General features: G+C 29.3%; 2 protein-coding genes across 2 annotated transcripts; both read right to left on the bottom strand.

Moving 5' to 3' along the window:
- Positions 1-328: 328 nt before the first annotated feature.
- Positions 329-3463, bottom strand: LOC108341071 (B3 domain-containing protein REM16). The gene is made up of 4 exons (XM_017578724.2): positions 3185-3463; positions 2048-2723; positions 1060-1241; positions 329-906 (listed from the first exon to the last, which is right to left on the bottom strand). Exons 1-4 carry the CDS (start codon positions 3296-3298, stop codon positions 568-570), a joined length of 1311 nt encoding a protein of 436 aa, XP_017434213.1. The 5' UTR covers positions 3299-3463; the 3' UTR covers positions 329-567.
- A 9093-nt stretch (positions 3464-12556) lies between these two features.
- LOC108331396 (B3 domain-containing protein Os11g0197600-like) lies at positions 12557-16456 on the bottom strand. Its single transcript, XM_017566045.2, has 7 exons — positions 16298-16456; positions 15957-16208; positions 14907-15450; positions 14489-14664; positions 13568-14060; positions 13127-13296; positions 12557-12980 (listed from the first exon to the last, which is right to left on the bottom strand). The coding sequence occupies exons 2-7, from the start codon at positions 16041-16043 to the stop codon at positions 12666-12668; spliced, it is 1785 nt and encodes a 594-aa protein (XP_017421534.1). The 5' UTR covers positions 16044-16208; positions 16298-16456; the 3' UTR covers positions 12557-12665.
- Between the last annotated feature and the right edge of the window lie 2396 nt (positions 16457-18852).

The raw sequence follows: 18852 nt of genomic DNA, 5'->3' as shown, positions 1-18852 counted from the left end.
CTTAATAAAGCACAACAAACCAAAATCAAATTTAATGTCAACTCAAATTTCTATTTTAAGTATACATATATTAGCAGGAAACACGAAAACACTTCATAAACAAACTAGGCATTTCATGTCAGTTAAAATGAACATATTCATTTGAATTTGGTGAAGTGAGAATTCTCCACTTTTCAAACTTTAACTTTGGAAATTACTTAATTTATCTTCTCTTCATAAATGTCCTTAGAAAATCAAAACCAACATCTTGAATAAATTACTTTGAGACACTGATTAAAACAGACTAAAATTTCATCACACTAGATTTGTTCTAGTCAAACTCAATATCTAAAAACTCTGCAGATATCAGTTCATATTTAAACCAGCTAGGTCTAACAGGACCAATAAGAAGTACATACATATATATATAACTACACTGCGCCCCCTTAGAAGACTGATAATAAGGCTAAACAATCTAACTCAATATCCAAAATACACACAACACAACTAAAGAACTTGGTCTGCAGTCCCATGATAAATTATCAACTTACATTGCAATGCTTTCATTCACCCTCATGATGATGCAAATTATGTTTCAGTCAGAATAGCATTCTGTGCTGCTGGTTTTCTTCCTCTTTTTCCTGTTGGAGACATAACAGAAAGAGGAACAATTTCCTCAACAACTCTGAAAATGCTCATATCAAGGACCAAGTTGTCGTTCATTTGGCCAGCTGGTTTAAACACACAAACATCATACTCTTCTAGGTTGTTGTCCAAGACAAAGTGTTTCCACCCACCAGTAAGTCCACCAGTATGACGAATATTATGGTAGCTGTATCTAGCAACCCATTCACCCTTGTCCATGCGCAAGATCACATCTTGAGACATTGGAGGGATGTGTTCTCCTATCCACTTGTTGGGCATTGACTAGTCACAGAAAAGGATTACAATGAATAACAAACACTTACTTAAAGAAAAGACAACATGGTAAAATGTATTGAGTTTCTCCATAACCTGAGATGATTTTAGCTTATGTATGACAGATCAAATAATGAAAGATTGTGTGAGGCAAATGTTTACCACAAAGAATCTCTTGTACACGTGAGAGGGTCGCATGACTACAACCAAACTGTCATCAGTGCGTCCTGCCTGGGCCAATGCTAAGGCATTTTTAATCTCATCATCTGTGACAGGCCTTCTATTTGATATAAATGCCTCTTGTGCAGCACTTCTAACAGCAGAAACAGGTTCAGCATCTAGTCCTGATATTGATTCAAACAGAAGCAGCAGTGTTATAAGGTCAATGTAAAAACAGACCAGGTTTTTTTTTCTATTTTTACTTTTAATCAATTTTACAAACTGAGAAGCATGTGCTAGTCCAACTTATTTTCAAGAAAGAACCACTTAAATGTGTCAACTCCCTGAGATTTTGAATATAAAACCAGCGATTATTTTCTCCATAATCAATCTCAACCACGCATGTTTTCTACATGCAAATAATCAACTAGTTGTTTCAAGATAATCACATAACATTTGAGTTTAAAACACGCAAACAAGAAGCCTACACAAGCAATAACAGCCAACTATCATCAAAGCAATCAGTTGGTATCTGTTGTAGAGTTCAGGGCACATCTATGCAAAAGCAAGTCTTGCCTTATGCTATTACTCACATAACTTTTTCTCATTGTCAGAAAGAAATGATGGATTTAACCTTCACTTGAATTAAGACATCTCACAAACGTAATTTGCTTTAAATCAAAGGTATGAGCAACCATACTTTCTCATTAGCCAATTCATATGCTTCGTTACATAATAAAAGAGAGCCAAATTTCAGTATATGATTAGGGAAAACAAAGGTAATGTCGGAAGCCTACATTCGGCTTCCATTATTTCATATCAGCTATATGTATTTGAAGTTCAAAGCCTAAGAAAACATTGTGGTTTTGAAGAATCAAAAACTGGTCAGTAAATAAAAAATTCTCAAATTTGATCTTCATAAGAAGAAAAAAAGTTCATTAAACAGTAGTAATATCATTTCCTTTCAGTTTTTGACAAGTAAACATGTTACCAGACACCCAGTCAAGTGCTCTCTCTATAACAGTAGACACTTTAGCTGGTCTGCCCCTGCCCCTCCGTTTGGTCTGCACATGTTTAACAACTGAAGCAAGCTTCCTGATCCTTTTTCCATTAACAGTTTCTTTGGGAACAGCTGACAGAGGGACTCCATCCGATGTAATTTGCTCAGCACCAGCAGATTCAACATCTGCATTGAAAGCCTCTTCACTGGGAGTAGGAGTTTCAAAAGGTACATTAATTGGCTCCTTGGTACCATTAGCATGCACAGATTTCCCAGGTGAAGCACATTGCACACCAGCTTTTAAAGGGATGTGACCTTCTTTCATAGGATCTTCTGCATTGTCCCTTTTCTTGTTGAGACTTCCACCCACATCTTCAGCTTCGGTGTGCCCACATTTGCGAACAAAATAAGAAGATGCCTTCTCACACAAGCTCCCCCCATCAAACACTAAAACATCAAACTGAGATTCACCATTATACTTAAAGACTAGGAAATCATTCTCCTTCAAACAGTGATCTTTCACAAACTGCTCCCAACCACATGCAAAGTACAAGGTATCTCCACTAGTAATTATCCCTACGTTCCACGCAACACCACTAGGACCCTTTAGGGTCACATTTGCAGGCGGCTTCTTCTTTAAGTTGTCTGAAAATGTCTTCGGAAGTGCCTGCAAACAAGCTTCAAATTTCATCAATGAGAACGACATACAATAAGCAGCAAAAACATGCAGTTAGAATAGGATACACATCAAAGAGCAACAACAACAACAACTTGGTTGATAACCAACTATTTCCATATCAAGCATGCAAAGTAGATAGTGTTTGCAAACAAGGAACAGAACAACAGAGACAACAACAACCAAATCACAAGACACAAACTATTTAGCTCATTCGTTTTTTTCTCTTTTTTCTATTTGCCCTTCGCCCATATCCTTAAACATATCAGGGTGCATGCAAATTTTTTTACCAAAAAAATCGATACAAAAGAGATGATAGAATGAAACAAAGGGGGTAAAAAAATTGTGGACATAGAATGAAGTTCATGAGCTCAATTCAACCCATGTTCCATTCCTTGCCAGATTTATCATGATTCACAACAGAAAAGTAAGAGGTGGGATGGAATACTAACAAGATGTTGATCATAACCCGTTCGGAGAAACTGCACGAAATGGAGGAATTGAAAATGAGACCAGTAAATGTCCTCCTCCCAGGATCTGCAACCATTACAGCTTTGAACCCCCATTTGAACAGCAACAGTCAAAGATGAAAAAAGTTTCAATCTTTAGTGATTTGAGTCCAAGAGACGGTGAAAGGGTATGAGTTGAGAACAAAGGCACACGGCCCAACGAGTATAAACTGGAATGACAAAACACAGACCAAACCCACTCATAGTTAGATCACTTCTTACAACGTAACAAAAGTAAGAAAAATTAAAAACAAAATGTGATGACACTAATTTCCGACACAAGAAGAATCTTATCGCTCTAACTCTTACGACCAATTTCTTATATTATTTTTTAAAAAAATTACTTCAGTATATAAATATTTTTATAACTTTTTTAAATTACTTTTTACATTTTAAAATTAATTTAATTATCATATTAATATTATAAATATTTTTCTATTTCAAAATCTAAAGCTTTATTTAATTTTTTTTTAGAATATAAATTTTTTACTTTATTACATTAATTTTAAAACTTTTTTTAATTTTGTTTTAATATAAATCTTTTGTAAGACTTATAATTTATAATTTTTAATATATTCAAGAAATTAATTTCATTATTATATTAAAATTAAAATTTGTTTTTTACTTTTAACCTTAACATGTTCTAACAGTTCTATTATAACTTAATTCTTAAATTTATAATGTTAATCTTTTTAATTAAGGAGATGTAATTAATGGTAGAGTGACTAGTTACTGAAACGGACCCAGATGATGCTATTAGCGGTTACCAGTTTACATTCATAAATGTATTTAAATTATTCAATTAATTTTTTTCATAGTTTTTTTTTAAATTCAAATTTGGAAGTTTATTACAGTAACATTTTTTAGAAGCAAATTCAATGTAAAAGTTCATACATACACATTTAACGATTTTTCTAACCACAAGTCTTACTTTAACAGTTATTAATTAAGAAATTAAATTGATTGACTTTTTATTCCAAATAATAATATTTAAAAGGAGATTCCTTTGTAGTATTTTTAATCACATCTACTATAATTATAATATATATATATATATATATATATATATATATATATATGTATATAACTAGCCTCATTTGAAAGAAAAGTTTAAAGTATAAGCAAATTTAGTTAGCCACGTATAGAAAAATATTTTTATTTAAATTCAAATCACTATAGTTTAAATACATCAAAATTGATGATTAAGCTTTTTATAATTTCTTATCAAATTATCATTTAATATAAGTGTGTTATAATTAACAAAAAATTAAATATAACTATAATTTAATATCTTATGAGTGTGCGCGTGCGTATGTGTGTGTGGTGAAGGGGTTTGCTAACACACATAAGTTCTTTTTTTAGTTGGTACATTTTAGTAATGTATATTGGGTTTTAATAGACAAAAATATTCTGATATATTATGATTTTAAGTTATAAGGTCAAGGATATTTGAATAATTTTCATTCTTAAAACACAATAATCAACATTATCAATTATTTTGTTATTAAAATGAAAAACAAATGAATGAAAAAAGCAAACAATAAATTGGAATGTCGTCAGGTTTGGTGTGTGTGGGTGAGAGAGTATGGAGAAGAGAGAGAAACAAATTGGATAAGTAAGAAAAGTGGATTAGAATTAGATGAATGTTTCTGAATTTTTCAGTTGGAGCTACATTATGGATGATAGAGAAAACGTTGGATTAAAATAGATGAAAGATAAAGTGTTCGAGAGGAATGAGGATATGAGTGAAAAAGAGATGAAAGATAAAGTGTTGAGAGGAATGAGAATATGAGTAAAGGTTTCAGCATTTCTTTTTTTTTTTTAGGTTTTGAAAATAAAAATTATTCAAATACCGTTAACCTTAAAACTAAGAATCCATAATATATAAGGATATTTTTGTCTACTAAAATTCAGTACACAAAGAACTTACGTATATTAGCAAACTTTTATATATATATATATATATATATATATATATATATATATATATATATATATATATATATATATATATATATATATATATATAACTTTAATATTTATTATTATTATTTTTCAATATATTTGTTTATGTGTTAAATGATCACAACATAATCACGAAAACACCATATAAAATCACGACATGGACATAAATATATTAATATTTATATAAACATATAATACAATTAGTCTATGAATAGAAATACTATAATTATCAGCACGGCAAATAAATAAAAATCGTACAAAATATTAATATAGTTATTCGATATAATAAATATATTAACGTAATATATGTACAAAGTAATAGGTAAATTAAATAAGTTTTTTTAAAGATAACAACTACTAACGAAGCATTTAACTAAAATACTAAAAATCATTGGACGATATTTTTCGTTTCCACCAAAGATATATTAATATCTAACTCATTATCTGTTCATATCATTGAAAAAAAAACATTATAGACAAAAAAAGATAGGATAAACTAGTTTCAAAATAAATTATCATAACAACTTAACATATCAATTATTAGTTCATCAATAATAACATTCTATAATTCAAATAAACGTATAAGCAATTGACTCTGTACTCAATTTATCTGGATATATACTTTGACACAATGCTTCATTGTAAATATGCACTTGTAGTAAATAGAGTCATAAATGCAAGGATTATCATCCTACTACTCACAAAGTTAATCTTTCACACATAAAACTAATAGTCTAGAGTGAAGACATCCTGTCATTTTCTCCTCCACCTCATTCATCTCTCTATGAGTTGAATGATTGGTAGTATATATTAGGATATCTACTTTATGAAATCTCATATGTCAAAACACACACTGAAAAACACCACAACCAACTCCTACTTTGATTGATTACAATCATTCTCAAATAACATTACAAACCAGATATCACATTAACATTCACAAAACAACCTTTAACCATCACAAACTAGTAAAACACGCATATAAATTAAGTGTTGGACTATGTTAATCTCGTCCACCAAGAGTATATATTCGCTCATCAAGTATCAATTCACTCAACGACTAGATAACTCATCTAGCGAGATCATCACTTAATGGCACATGCTTAAAATATCATGAAATTCGTCTGACAAGAATGGTCTCGGTCATCCTTTGTCAAGTTAGTGAGTCTCTGGTTTTAGTCTCGCTCAACGAGAGTTTTCTCGCTCGATGAATACTAAGTTAGTGGCTCTCTGACTTTGAGTTTGCCCAGCGACCATATTTTTGCTTTACGAAAACCAAGTCAGTGAATCTCATGACTTTGGTTTCGCTCACTAAGAATATATTTGTCCAATGAGTCTACATAATTCTGCATAACACGACTTCTGAAAATTTATGCCTCACAAGCCTCTACCATCCAGCCTAAAATTAACCACAACTGTCAAAACACCAAATTTCAAATAATATATAATTTCAACCAGACAATTTACTTCTAATACACTTTCAATCATTCATCATAGTATAATTTAAATCATATAATCTTTAAAGACAATTCAATTCCCTAATCTCAATTCAACAAGTCAAATTGCATCAGACAATGAAATTTCACAATTACACTATCATATAAGCCTACAACTAATAATTAAAACCTGTCTACCAGTTAAAATCAAAGTAAATAGCTTTTGTTACTTGTTAGATAACCCAAACTACTTTAAGGTTCCTAAAAATTTAAACGAGTTAAAATCAAAGTAACTAGCTTTTGTTACTTGTTAGATAACCCAAACTACTTTAAGATTCCTAAAAATTTAAACTATCTACTATCTATACTATAAAGTAATAAAAAGACTTATATTAATAAATAATACAACCTAAAATATACAATACTCATCAAAATATAAATAGTTAAAATAAAAAAAATGTAACTTTATTCTCGTCCAAATGTTCTTCTAGTAATTATATATACATATATACACATAATAAATATATATATATATATATATATATATATATATATATATATATATTGATTAATAAGTCCAACAATTCACTTTGATTCAAAATTTAACACACAACATTCACATAGATTACAAATGAATCTATACATCAAAGATATTTAATAAACGAAATAACAACCAATGTCTTTCAGAATACTCACACTAAGTATGCTTTAACATCTTATCTAATATCAAATATTTTGATCTACAAGCAACTTTAAGATAAAGGATTGAGATAAACTCATTACAACTAAAGTCACATATATACACGTCACAATATGCAAGAACTTTCCTTCAACTTCATCATCTAATATCGTAATCTATGTGACTTAAATAATCAATGAAATAAGGAAATCTATATTATAATGTCAATAAGTAATATACAAATCAAACAATAATTCACATATCATCCTAAATATGTCACTACACTTTCATACAAGTCTTATCATCTTCAATAATATTTTCATATTGCATAATTTGTAAGAACCTGGATATAAATTAAACAAAATTAAAATTATATATTATTATCACACTATTATATTTTTTTTCTTGTTAGTTTACATATAATAAAAAGTTAAAGCATGAAGTTTATTTCAAAAATAGTTTTTGAAAACCCTTTCATTTTCAATTCCGATGAGCTTTTGCTCATTCTTCTTCCTTCTCCATCAAACAATATTTGACCTCATTCCTTGTTTTCTTCAATATCCAAAGTCATGGAGTGGTTAACCTGAAGGTTTTTATCATATATTCCGATTTCATCTTAAGGTAAGGTCAAGTTTCTTCAATTTTTGTACAATCAATCTGTTAGAAGTTTTACATCGACTAGAGATGAGGTCAAATTATAATATATAAGTGGGATGTTAGTCTCACCTTACAAGCAGATTTTGTGGAGTTGAGTTAGACTTAAAATTCACCTTATAATATGGTATCAAAGCCGTGATTGAAGTCTAATTGAACTTTTTGTTGTGTAGTTATAACAATCTTAGGTGGTAAAACTTTGTTGTAGGGAAAGAACGATGAGGAGGTATAAATGTTATAGTTACATGTTAACTTAAATACAAGAAAGTTAAGAAATTATTGTGAAAAACATTATTGTTCAAAATGTGAAGTTGATTAATATTTTTAATACCGTAAAATTATGGATTTTCTGGGTATCAATGTGGTTATTTTGTTTGGAATTTTCATCATTAGAAAGAATCATAAACTCCTTAGCTATTGTAATATGTGACTAAATTCTTAAAAAAAGATTAGAATAAAGAACAGATTAATTTTTAGAAAGAAAGACATGAAAATGAAAACGAAAAAGAGGGTGTGCAGGACGACTTTACAACCAACATTATTAGTAACTGAGAGAACATGCTTCTACTTATTACAGCAATATAAATTAGTAAGTCAAACAATGCATTTTTTTTCTGTTCTCAGGAAAAAATATACTAAGAGTTTAGGACATGTATTTGGTATTATTTGGTTTCTAAAATTTTAAGGAAGTAAATAGTGTATTTTTTTAAAAATTATAACATAAGCACACATTTTAAGCTAATGGATAAGTTTTACCTCGTGTTTAAAACCATTCAACTTGATACTAATAGAGGTTAAAGTAATCTCATTAAATTGATTAACTAACAATAAATTTTTTATAATATAAAAATACAAATTGTAATTTCAATACCATTCAAATATTTATATATATATTTAACGGGGCCAAAAACAATATTTATATCCTTAAAGACAAATATATCCAGTAGTATAATATTTTAAAACTGAATTTAGAGAATTTAATATGAAATACCTTTTATGTTGTGTTAATTTTCAATCGGCATTAGTTAAATTAATTGTCTCTTAATACAATGAATAGTGTTTCTTAACTAGTGTTAAACATAATTATTTTCAGTTAATTTGAACTAAAATTATTTTTAGTTGATGCTAAACGAAATATTTTTCAACCAATGTTATTTAGAACTTAACTTAAGTAATATAGATAGAACTTAAGTTAAGATAAGTTAAGGATCTTTCAAAAATGACAAAATTAAAAATAAATTACTGTTAGTTTCTTGGATTAGGTTAATTACTACTTTCATGTTAAAATTATTTTAATAAACATTGATGGTTAAATTTGGATTAATTTTGTTGTCTTAATTTCTAGAACTTACTAGTTTTGTCTTGGAATTGAAATGGCAGAAGCTAAACATAGGTCCGATTTTCAAAAAGCTGTATCTGAAGAAATCACAGACAGCACAGTGCATCGAACAAGTAAGCGATTGATGCAACAATTCAACACATTATTATTATTATTCATGCAATCTTCAAAACCCTAATTTTTCTTTTCTGCATAAACATGTTGAAGTGTAAAACACCCCTTCCAAATGCAAAAAAGTTATTTTAAATAATCTTTTGAATAAATGAAAATTTTTAGTTAATAAAAATAATTTTTTATATGAGTAAATGTTGTTTTATCGTAAAAATGAGTTTCGTAAAAAGATGTGTAATTTGGTATTGGGGTGTGTTAATTCAACCAGCAATTATGGTTGTGAAGAATTTTGACAGTAACGAATTACGAAGTCTTATCCACCATCAATATTATTGATTACAGAAGAAGATAAAGTTCATAATTTAAAAATAAAAATAACTAAGTTTTATCTTTAATTTGTGAAAACATCTTTTTTTCTTAAAGTTGTTTTTGATAAAATTGTAAAAAAGCTCAAATTATCATTTAATAAGCTATCGTAATGTACAATTTCACAAACAAACTAAAATGGTGTTCATAAGTTACAAAATTGGAAACTGGAAAAATAATCAGGGCATAGTTATTATTATTATTATTATTATTTATTATTATTATTTTCACATTACATGAATTATTGTAATTTCTACTCATAACAATAATAAATATAATGATATAATTTATAACTATACAAACTCGGATGGAAATTTTTTACATTAATTAAGTATTAATAATATTTAATTTTTTAAATTAAGGATGATGATGAAAAGTGTGTACATATCCATCTAATTACGTTTTCATACATATTGATAGTTTTATTTCCCTTTTCTTCAGCCTAAGATTAGTTTCCGTTTTAAATTAGTAAAATATTTTCAATTAATTTAGTTGGGAATGTAAAAAATTTATATTGACTTTTATTTGATACTCAATTTTTCGTAGTTTATTTGTAAGACATTGATATTTTTACTGTTATGTGTAATTATTTTATTGTTACTTGGTATCATATGTAATAATTATATACTATAACTATTTTATATTTGATGCTGAAAAAAAAATGTATATTAATTATCTTATAATATCATGTTTTATTTATTATGGTTTTTATTTATTTTTTAATTATTTAATTAATTATTGATATAGTAAAGAGAGAAGTAGGAGGACATGTAATGATATATCTATTTATCCAAATAAATGTGAAAAAAAAAGTTATATCTTTTAAATATTGGGTTGGAGATGAAGATAAATTTTTAAGGATGAATTTTCATTTAAAAATGAGATGAAATAGTTTACAAAGAATTAATCCATTAAATGCTTTTATTCAAGTTTTAAAATACATAATGGTATTTTACATTTACCTTTTTAACTTTCTTTAAATTAAAATATCAATGAAAAGGTTAATTATACAAAAAATATAATTACAAAAAAGAAAAGGTCAAGATTCAGTGACATGGCAAAGCCAGAGCTACTGGTATCATACATTGAAAGACTACTTGTAGGAAATGAGACTTCAATCATGGTGAAGAGAAACTGAGGGAGAAATTACTTTTAAAATTTAAATAGAATAAAAAAAGAAAATAAAATGTTGTTTATTGTTTATAGAAAACTTTGGTTTCTTTAAGCAAATCAACAAATACATATTAGTATGTGTTTTGTGTCTTCTCTGATCTATTTGCTGGCATCAAACATTTTTTTATTAACATTACGAATGATTTAAATATTCATGTACAAAAATAATTAACTGATTTTATAATTGCTAATTAATTTACCAGTTAGAATTGTTGTGCATTTATTGACTTAATGTCATAGAATAAACGAATTAATCCTCATAGAAACTGAATAATTAATTTAATTCTCCAAAATATTAAATGCCAAATTAAATAGTGCATATAAATTTAAGATTTGTGTTAATTGATAGTTATTAAAATTAAACAAACTATATGTTCCATACTATTAGAGATCGAATAATTGAATAAAACTAATTATATGAATCAGACGTTTATTAATAAATACACTTTGCATTATAACTTAACTTCAATTTAAAAAAAAAATGCCAATAAAAAACATAGAATGTAAAAAAGAATGTGTAAGTTATGAGTTATAATAAAAAGGAAAATAACCGGCATTAGGCATGTTTAGATATATTTTAAATGCTTAACAATTTTAATTAATATCAACGTAAATACAAAAAAAATAACATGTTAAAAATTGAGTATAATATATATACATATATATATATATATACATATATATATATATACATATATATATATATACATACATATATATATACATACATATATATATATATATACATATATATATATATATACATATATATATATATATATATATATATATATAAACCTTCACATTTTAAATAAACAAAAAAATATTATACAATTACACTATAGTGAATTTTGCCACTAAGTTTTTTTAAGTATTTTCATTATATTTTTTTAAGTATTTCGAAGACAAACAAACATCGACCTAAATACCAGTAGAGCACGAGACTACCTCGGTACTGGCAACAAGAAAATTTGTTAATTATATTATTTTTAATCATATTAATTTTTAATTAGGTTAAACAGAAAAAAAAAATTAAGTGTATTTATAATTTTATTGGACGATCCTAGCCGTCTTAAAAATTTAACTTTTAAATACTATATGTAAAATTATAAGATCTTATAATTTTGCTATTTAGATATCGATTTTATCTGGACTACTTAGACGCGTAAGAATGTATCACATTTTAACTCCTAAAAGTAAGATTCAAATACCGAAACCAGCTTCAGTTCTTGATTTCAAAATTTAAAATATCCTTTTATTATATATAGATGAATATTCAATGGATTGGTAAAATACGAAAATTAAAAAACAAGACTGTAAAATCTGTGGGAAAAAGTTAAAGTGCTAAAATATGGGGGAAAATTCTAGAAATATATTTATAAAATAATATAAGTTAATATTTCTTTTCATTAAAAGTCAGGTAAGGAAACTGAAAGCCTAAACGAGATAAAGTTTATAATAAAGATATTCAGTGTAACTGGTTTAACTATCCACACCTAGCTTAAGTCGGCTTGACTAATTAATAAACTGGTTATATTCTAGGATCATGACATGTAACACACACACATATATATGTATACACATATATAATATAGATCAAAGAGGATGAAATTACTGAAATATGTACATAAAACAAAAGATCTGAGACTCAGAAAACAAACATCCTCAGTGAAGATTGATTCTCAGAAACAGAAAAGAAGGTTAGCAGGTAGATGGAAGGATAGACAATCTGTCAAGTTTTAAGTGGGCATTTTGATGGTCAGGCCCTTCCTTTCCGACCCCAGATATGTACACCTGCATCTCACATTGAGTAACCAGTTCAAAAATGCATGTGTCACCAAAATTTATGTCATTGTCACGAACAAAGGCCATCCAACCCCCACAAAAGGTGTGAACTGTTCGGCCTTTTGCATCTGGTACAGAGTTCACAGTCCAACATTCACCTCTTGAATTACGAAGTATAACTTCAGTTTTGTAAGTTGGGAGATGTGCAGCTGAGAACTGGTATGGAATTTTCTACAATGTAACAGACATTAAATAACTTAACATTCATATTATATATATATATATATATATATATATATATATATAGAGAGAGAGAGAGAGAGAGAGAGAGAGAATAAAATGTAAATATGGATACTAAATGGTTGTGCATAACTCACCAAAGTGTATGAGCCACTGACATTGAACATTTTCATGATTTTAACAAAACTGGGAAAAGGGGAACTAAAAGCTTGAGCTACTCTTTGTTCATCCAGTGCAAACAACATTCTCAAACCAGATTTAGCCTGTGAGCTTAGCTCATCTTCAACCCGATGTCTCCTCGGAGTAGCTGTCATTGTTTAGAGTTCAAAACATAAGTCATAATTTGGAAGTTAGAAACCTTAAAAGAAGGAAAGTATTCAATATTTATTCATTTTGTTTTTCCTTTCAATAGCAAAGTGAAACAGTTTCAATTCTCAAGGAATTGAGTTATGCTGGTTTCCTTTTTTTTCTGAAAATGAAAAAATTTCATAGAAATTTGTTACAAAATAAGATATAAATCTGACATGTAATTGGAATGTTAGTGGATCACAAATTGGGCAAACAATGAAAAAACTTACCCAACTTTTTATGGGCAGCTTTGGACTGAGGGCAAAGGCCCATCTTCTTAGAAGTATTTGAAGCTCTACCAGATTTCTTAAGGTCAATGGATAAAACAGTTTCTTGACCAATCTTGGGCCATTTTTTATCTGATAGATCAACTTTTCTTATGGACTTTGAGTTTACTTTAGCATTCATTGGCATATATCTGGTAGTTCCAGCATGCCCTGCATTCACTCTTCCAACCTGGTCGTCTTCTAGACCATCTTTTCCAACCCCAGCAATGTGAACACGTAATTCACACTCGTTCACAAGCTCAAAAATACAGATATCTCCAATCTTAATGTTATTACCACGAACGAAAGCCATCCATCCTCCACAAAGTGTGTGACTAGTATGCACTCTAGTTGTTGGCACAGAATTGACAGTCCAATGTTCTCCTTTCAAATTATGAAGAATAATCTTTATCTTGCAATTGGGAAGGTGCGCCATGGAAAACTGATATGGGATATTCTGCATTACAAAATTTGTAAATCAGCATCCGCAAGAAATTGATCCCCGTGCACATTCAGGGAGAAGCAAAAAATTCAAGGTTAATGGCAGGCACAGCGAATAAGAAAAAACCTCTAAGTACTATAGATAATTCTGGGTGTGGGAAAATCACTCCAAGATGCATTTAAGTGCAAGGAAAATAATAGTTCCAATCTACCAAGGTTGACTTTCACTAATTCGGACTTGTATGGATGAAAGTTTCAATCAGGGCATCTTTTAATAGTGTACATGAAATGCTTTTCATCCTATGTTTATGAAGGATGAAGGACTTTCAAGGAAAAAGATAATATATATCAATTCAATTTCTCAAGCCAATGAAACACTACGAAAGTAACTTAGCACTTAGTGTAGAGTCATAAAACAACATTGTTTGGAAACTAACAACTCACCAGAGTATATGAACCACTGACATTGAAGCTTTTCATGATTCTAACAAAATACGGAAATTTGGAAGTAAAAGACTGAGCAACTTTTTTCTCATCTTGTGCTGATACATTTGATAATGAAACTCCACCAAGAAAATAATGACCATCTTCCTTTCCATTTCTGTACAGGATGGCAGCCTCTGCGTTACATTGAACAATTCGAGCAATCATGAGTTCATGACTTTGTCAATATACTGTATTTTAGATAGTATTTTCACATATCAAACTTAAAGGAACAAGTACTAAAGAAAAGTATACTGTGGCATATAATTAATGATTTTAATGCAAAATAAGTTTTTCTAGACACGTATAGACTTATTATTGGAAAAATTTTAATAGATCATTTTGTGTGAGAACCAGAATTTGATCAAAGCAACTGTACCTTCATTTCGATGGTCCATGTGAAAAGGCACAAGGCTATCATTAGCCAAACAAGCTTTCGAAGTTTCTTCAGTTTCTCTGAACATTCTAATCGGTCTTACTACCTCATATCGCAATAGTTCTTTACCAACAAACCCTGGTTCATGTTCCCGGTTCTCATATTTACAACCTCTCCTTTTCTTAGCAACACCATCAAATGCAATATCCAAAGAAGAACTCTCCTTCACATCTCTTTTCTGTCCAACAATTTCCTCAAAGTCACTCGAACTTTGACTACATTCAGACATAAATGCTGCCTCTTTCTCACATCCATCCTTATCAAATACTTGGACGGTGAAATGCAAGTGACCTTCGTATCTGAAAACCAAAAGGTCACCACATTCTAGACGATGATCCACCACAAATGACGACCATCCATGATGGAAGAATAGATCATTGTCCTGCTTAAGTAAGTGCACTGTCCATACGTTTCCACTGGGACCAGTCAATGAAAATGACCCGTACGTCCTTCCCTCCATGCGACACACAAATCCATCTGGAATTTTCTGCATAAAAGATAACTTACTTTTAAACATAAAGATTCCAACAAGAAATTTATGATAAACATTATTGGATAGCGACATCAAACATTTCTCAAGCCCTCTTTAGGACTAGGCAACACTAGAACATGAATAGGATAATCCAACTAAGTGTGTAAAATAAATATTACTGTTGTCGTTTTCTAGTTAACTGATAACAAATAGTGCCTTTCAGACAAAAAAAAAAGTTAAAAACTTTTAAGTTACACAGAATTTTCTTTAAAGAAAAAGCATATTTTTTCCCATTTAAACACACTTTACCCTGTTATTGTTGCAGTAGCATAATGATGCTTAGTCATAACACATTGTGCTAAAAACCGAAAGGAGCACCATAAGTTGTAAAACCTAAGTTTAAGATTGAATTTTCTGGTTTCATTCATAAGGGTAGTTAAATATATACTTTGGGAAAATGAAGCTAGGTCTGCGAGAACAGCAGAGAGTGAGAGAGATAGAGAGAAAAATTGGACAGTTACCAGTCTATGAGAGCTGAAGGCAGAGGAATAAACCTCATAAAAATGAGGCTTTCTCAAATTTAACTTCCCCCCACAGTCACACCCCATCAATCAAACCCTATTCCTCTGTTCCTCTCTCGATTTTGATTCTGACAAGGAATTTTGAGTAACGCCTTGGCACTTTTCAACATTAACAACCCCAAAGCGCCTGATTTTACTTTTATTTCGATTTCTGGATAATCACTTGGACCTGATCATAGCCAAATCGCACATCTGAAGGGAGAGAAATGTGAACCATTAACGAGATTGAAAAACAATAATAATAAAAAAGGAAAGGAAGAGAGGGAGTGAAAAGAAGGTACCTTTGGGTGGAGTAGAAGTTGTGATCTACGGAGCAAGCTTGGTGTGAAATTGATATTCTTAATTTCTCTTTTTGTGTTCGTTTTCATTTGAGTCTCATTGTATGCTTCTGCATCAAATTTAGTTTAGCATTGTAACGTGGGCGCGTGCAAATTTAGTCCATGGAAACGACGCCGTCTCTGTGCTCCCCAGCACCAGCGCGTGAGACCTGAATTCTCAATAGAGCGAGTAAGAGAGCCATGAAATCATAAAAAGTTAATTACTCGTTTTTTAAAACATATATTTTTTAATTGTTTTTATAGATACACCATTTTTAATCACTTTATCTACTAAATTTATAGAGATCAAAGATAGAAGTATAAAAATTAAAGTGAATACTTTTTATTATAGAGCTAACAAGTAAAATTTGGAATACAGATTATAAAATAATCCGTAATTATAACATAATAAAATTATAAACAAGTTCCTCTGTGAAGCTTTTAATTATTTTATCAAATTTAGTTTGTAGTAAAAAGTTATATTTATTATTCATGAAATCATTCATATTATAATTTTTTTTTTATTCATCTATCTGTGATTCAATACATATTTTATCTCGTATTTCTCTTTCTATAATTTTCTTCTTCGCTTTATCCTTTAAATGTTATAATAATTTTTTTTTATGTGATGAACTAAATTGAAATAATATATTCACCTTGATTTTTACATATATTATATTATTTTTTTTTGTGTAATATCACGTTGGTTCAGGTCAAAGTCAAAATAAATATAGTTTAGTATTTTTATGTATTGAAAGATTTAAATGAAAGTGGTTAGCTAAATATTTTGGACATATAGGAGACAAGAAAATTAAGTCAACCCAGAATTTCACTCATTGTTTGACTTTTAATTCTCTTTTGGTATTAAATAGATTTTGACACAAGTCAAATAATTAGATTTCTATTTATAGTCATTATCTATATTTGTTCTATTTTTAATAAAAAATGTTTATAAAATATGTATAATATATATATATATATATATATATATATATATATATATATATATATATATATTTGTTAACTTTCTTAAAGTATACAAATTTTAATTGAGAAAAATATTTTTATATACTATGAATTCTAAATTTTAAGGTTAAGATTAGTTAAATAATTTTTAAATTTTCTTTTATTTTTTATTTTAAATTAAAAATAAAAGTTATTAAAATATCTTATGTTTAAAGTGTGTATTTTTTTAAATGTTATTCAAAATAAAATAGAATGTCAAATAAAATAGAATGTCAAATAAAATAGTGATTTTGTTTTTTAAGTTATCTATTCAATTTGATAGTTTAATGATTTAAAATGGGATAAATATCAAAACTAAAAAAAACTTTCAATGAATTTTTATTGACAGATGATGATTGTAATAACAATAATTGTGGTTTCATTGAGATGACAATTATAATAATTACAAAATCTTTTTCTTATTATAAGGGCTTGATTAACAAATATTATCATTAAAAATAACTTTCCAAATTATAGAATTTTCATTATGTATAACAGTTAGTAAAGAATTATTATTTTAAAAAAATCATTATTAATACAAAAACTAAATTATATATATAAACTAAATTATATATATATAGATTTGCTAATTTATCTTACATTCATTTTAATTGATAAAAATATAGGAAAGAAAGCGGTTGATGTACATATAAAAAGTTTGGTTGGGAATGTTCGAAATGGTCCCAATTTTTTTTTGTTCAATGTTGTCCTAAAGAACGTAATTTATGTTTAATTTAGTCTTTTTTACAGACGACGTTTAAACAGTTAAACGGCCAGATGTTCAATAAATGATACATCACGCTTAACACGTCATCATCATCATTATCTCCTACCTCCATAAGCCCTAATTTCCCCTACACAGAAACCCTAGTCACCACCTAACCCTAACCGCCGTCGCCACGGTCACGGCCGACCATCATCTTCGCACCTCCATCATCTTCTCCACCACCTAAGCCCTAATTGTTGAAAATGTATTTCTGATTAAGGTCTCAGCTCGCCAGACCACCATCTTCGTGCATCATCTTCCTCACGCTTCCAAAACCTTAGGCTGCCACCACCGCTGCGTAGCAAAGCCCATTTCAGGTCGTCGTCGCCGTAACAATCGCGCCACTTAACGTGAGAACCTGCAACCACCACATCTCCATCTGCGACGTCATCAAACCTGCAGCAAATCACGAGTCTTCCTCCTCTAGCACCAACCTAAATTGCGAGTTTTGTACAACATTCATAGTCAACAGCGGAATCTCCATGGCCGCTGCTACTACTACCACTCTCCCTTCTTCAACGCGGTGTCGCGGCACACACCTCTATCATCCTCGCCAACCCCAAACCTGCAAACCACAAGAACCAGAAATCCGTCGCGGCAAACACCTCCATCGCCTCCACCATTCAGTAGTCTCACCCCTTCAGCCGTTCGGTTCCCTTCTTCTTCTCCCTCAATGCTCGACCTCTTTCTGCCTTCCAACTCAACGCCACAAAGGACAACACGTAAGCCAATACATGACATTTCACTC

This window comes from Vigna angularis, chromosome 7 (genome assembly GCF_016808095.1).
Source record: "Vigna angularis cultivar LongXiaoDou No.4 chromosome 7, ASM1680809v1, whole genome shotgun sequence".
Taxonomy (NCBI): Eukaryota; Viridiplantae; Streptophyta; class Magnoliopsida; order Fabales; family Fabaceae; genus Vigna; species Vigna angularis.
Note: the sequence above shows the minus strand (reverse complement) of the source record. Positions and strands in the feature narration are given on the sequence as shown.

Coding starts and splice junctions, on each gene's coding strand:
- LOC108341071 (XM_017578724.2), bottom strand. CDS start 3,298: ATGGGGGTTCAAAGCTGTAATGGTTGCAGATCCTGGGAGGAGGACATT. Junction 1,242..2,047: donor AGCACTTGACTGGGTGTCTG/GTAACATGTTTA, acceptor AATCAATATCAG/GACTAGATGCTGAACCTGTT. Junction 907..1,059: donor TGTACAAGAGATTCTTTGTG/GTAAACATTTGC, acceptor TTCTGTGACTAG/TCAATGCCCAACAAGTGGAT.
- LOC108331396 (XM_017566045.2), bottom strand. CDS start 16,043: ATGGGGTGTGACTGTGGGGGGAAGTTAAATTTGAGAAAGCCTCATTTT. Junction 15,451..15,956: donor CCTTCAGCTCTCATAGACTG/GTAACTGTCCAA, acceptor TCTTTTATGCAG/AAAATTCCAGATGGATTTGT. Junction 14,061..14,488: donor TCAGTGGTTCATATACTCTG/GTGAGTTGTTAG, acceptor TTTGTAATGCAG/AATATCCCATATCAGTTTTC.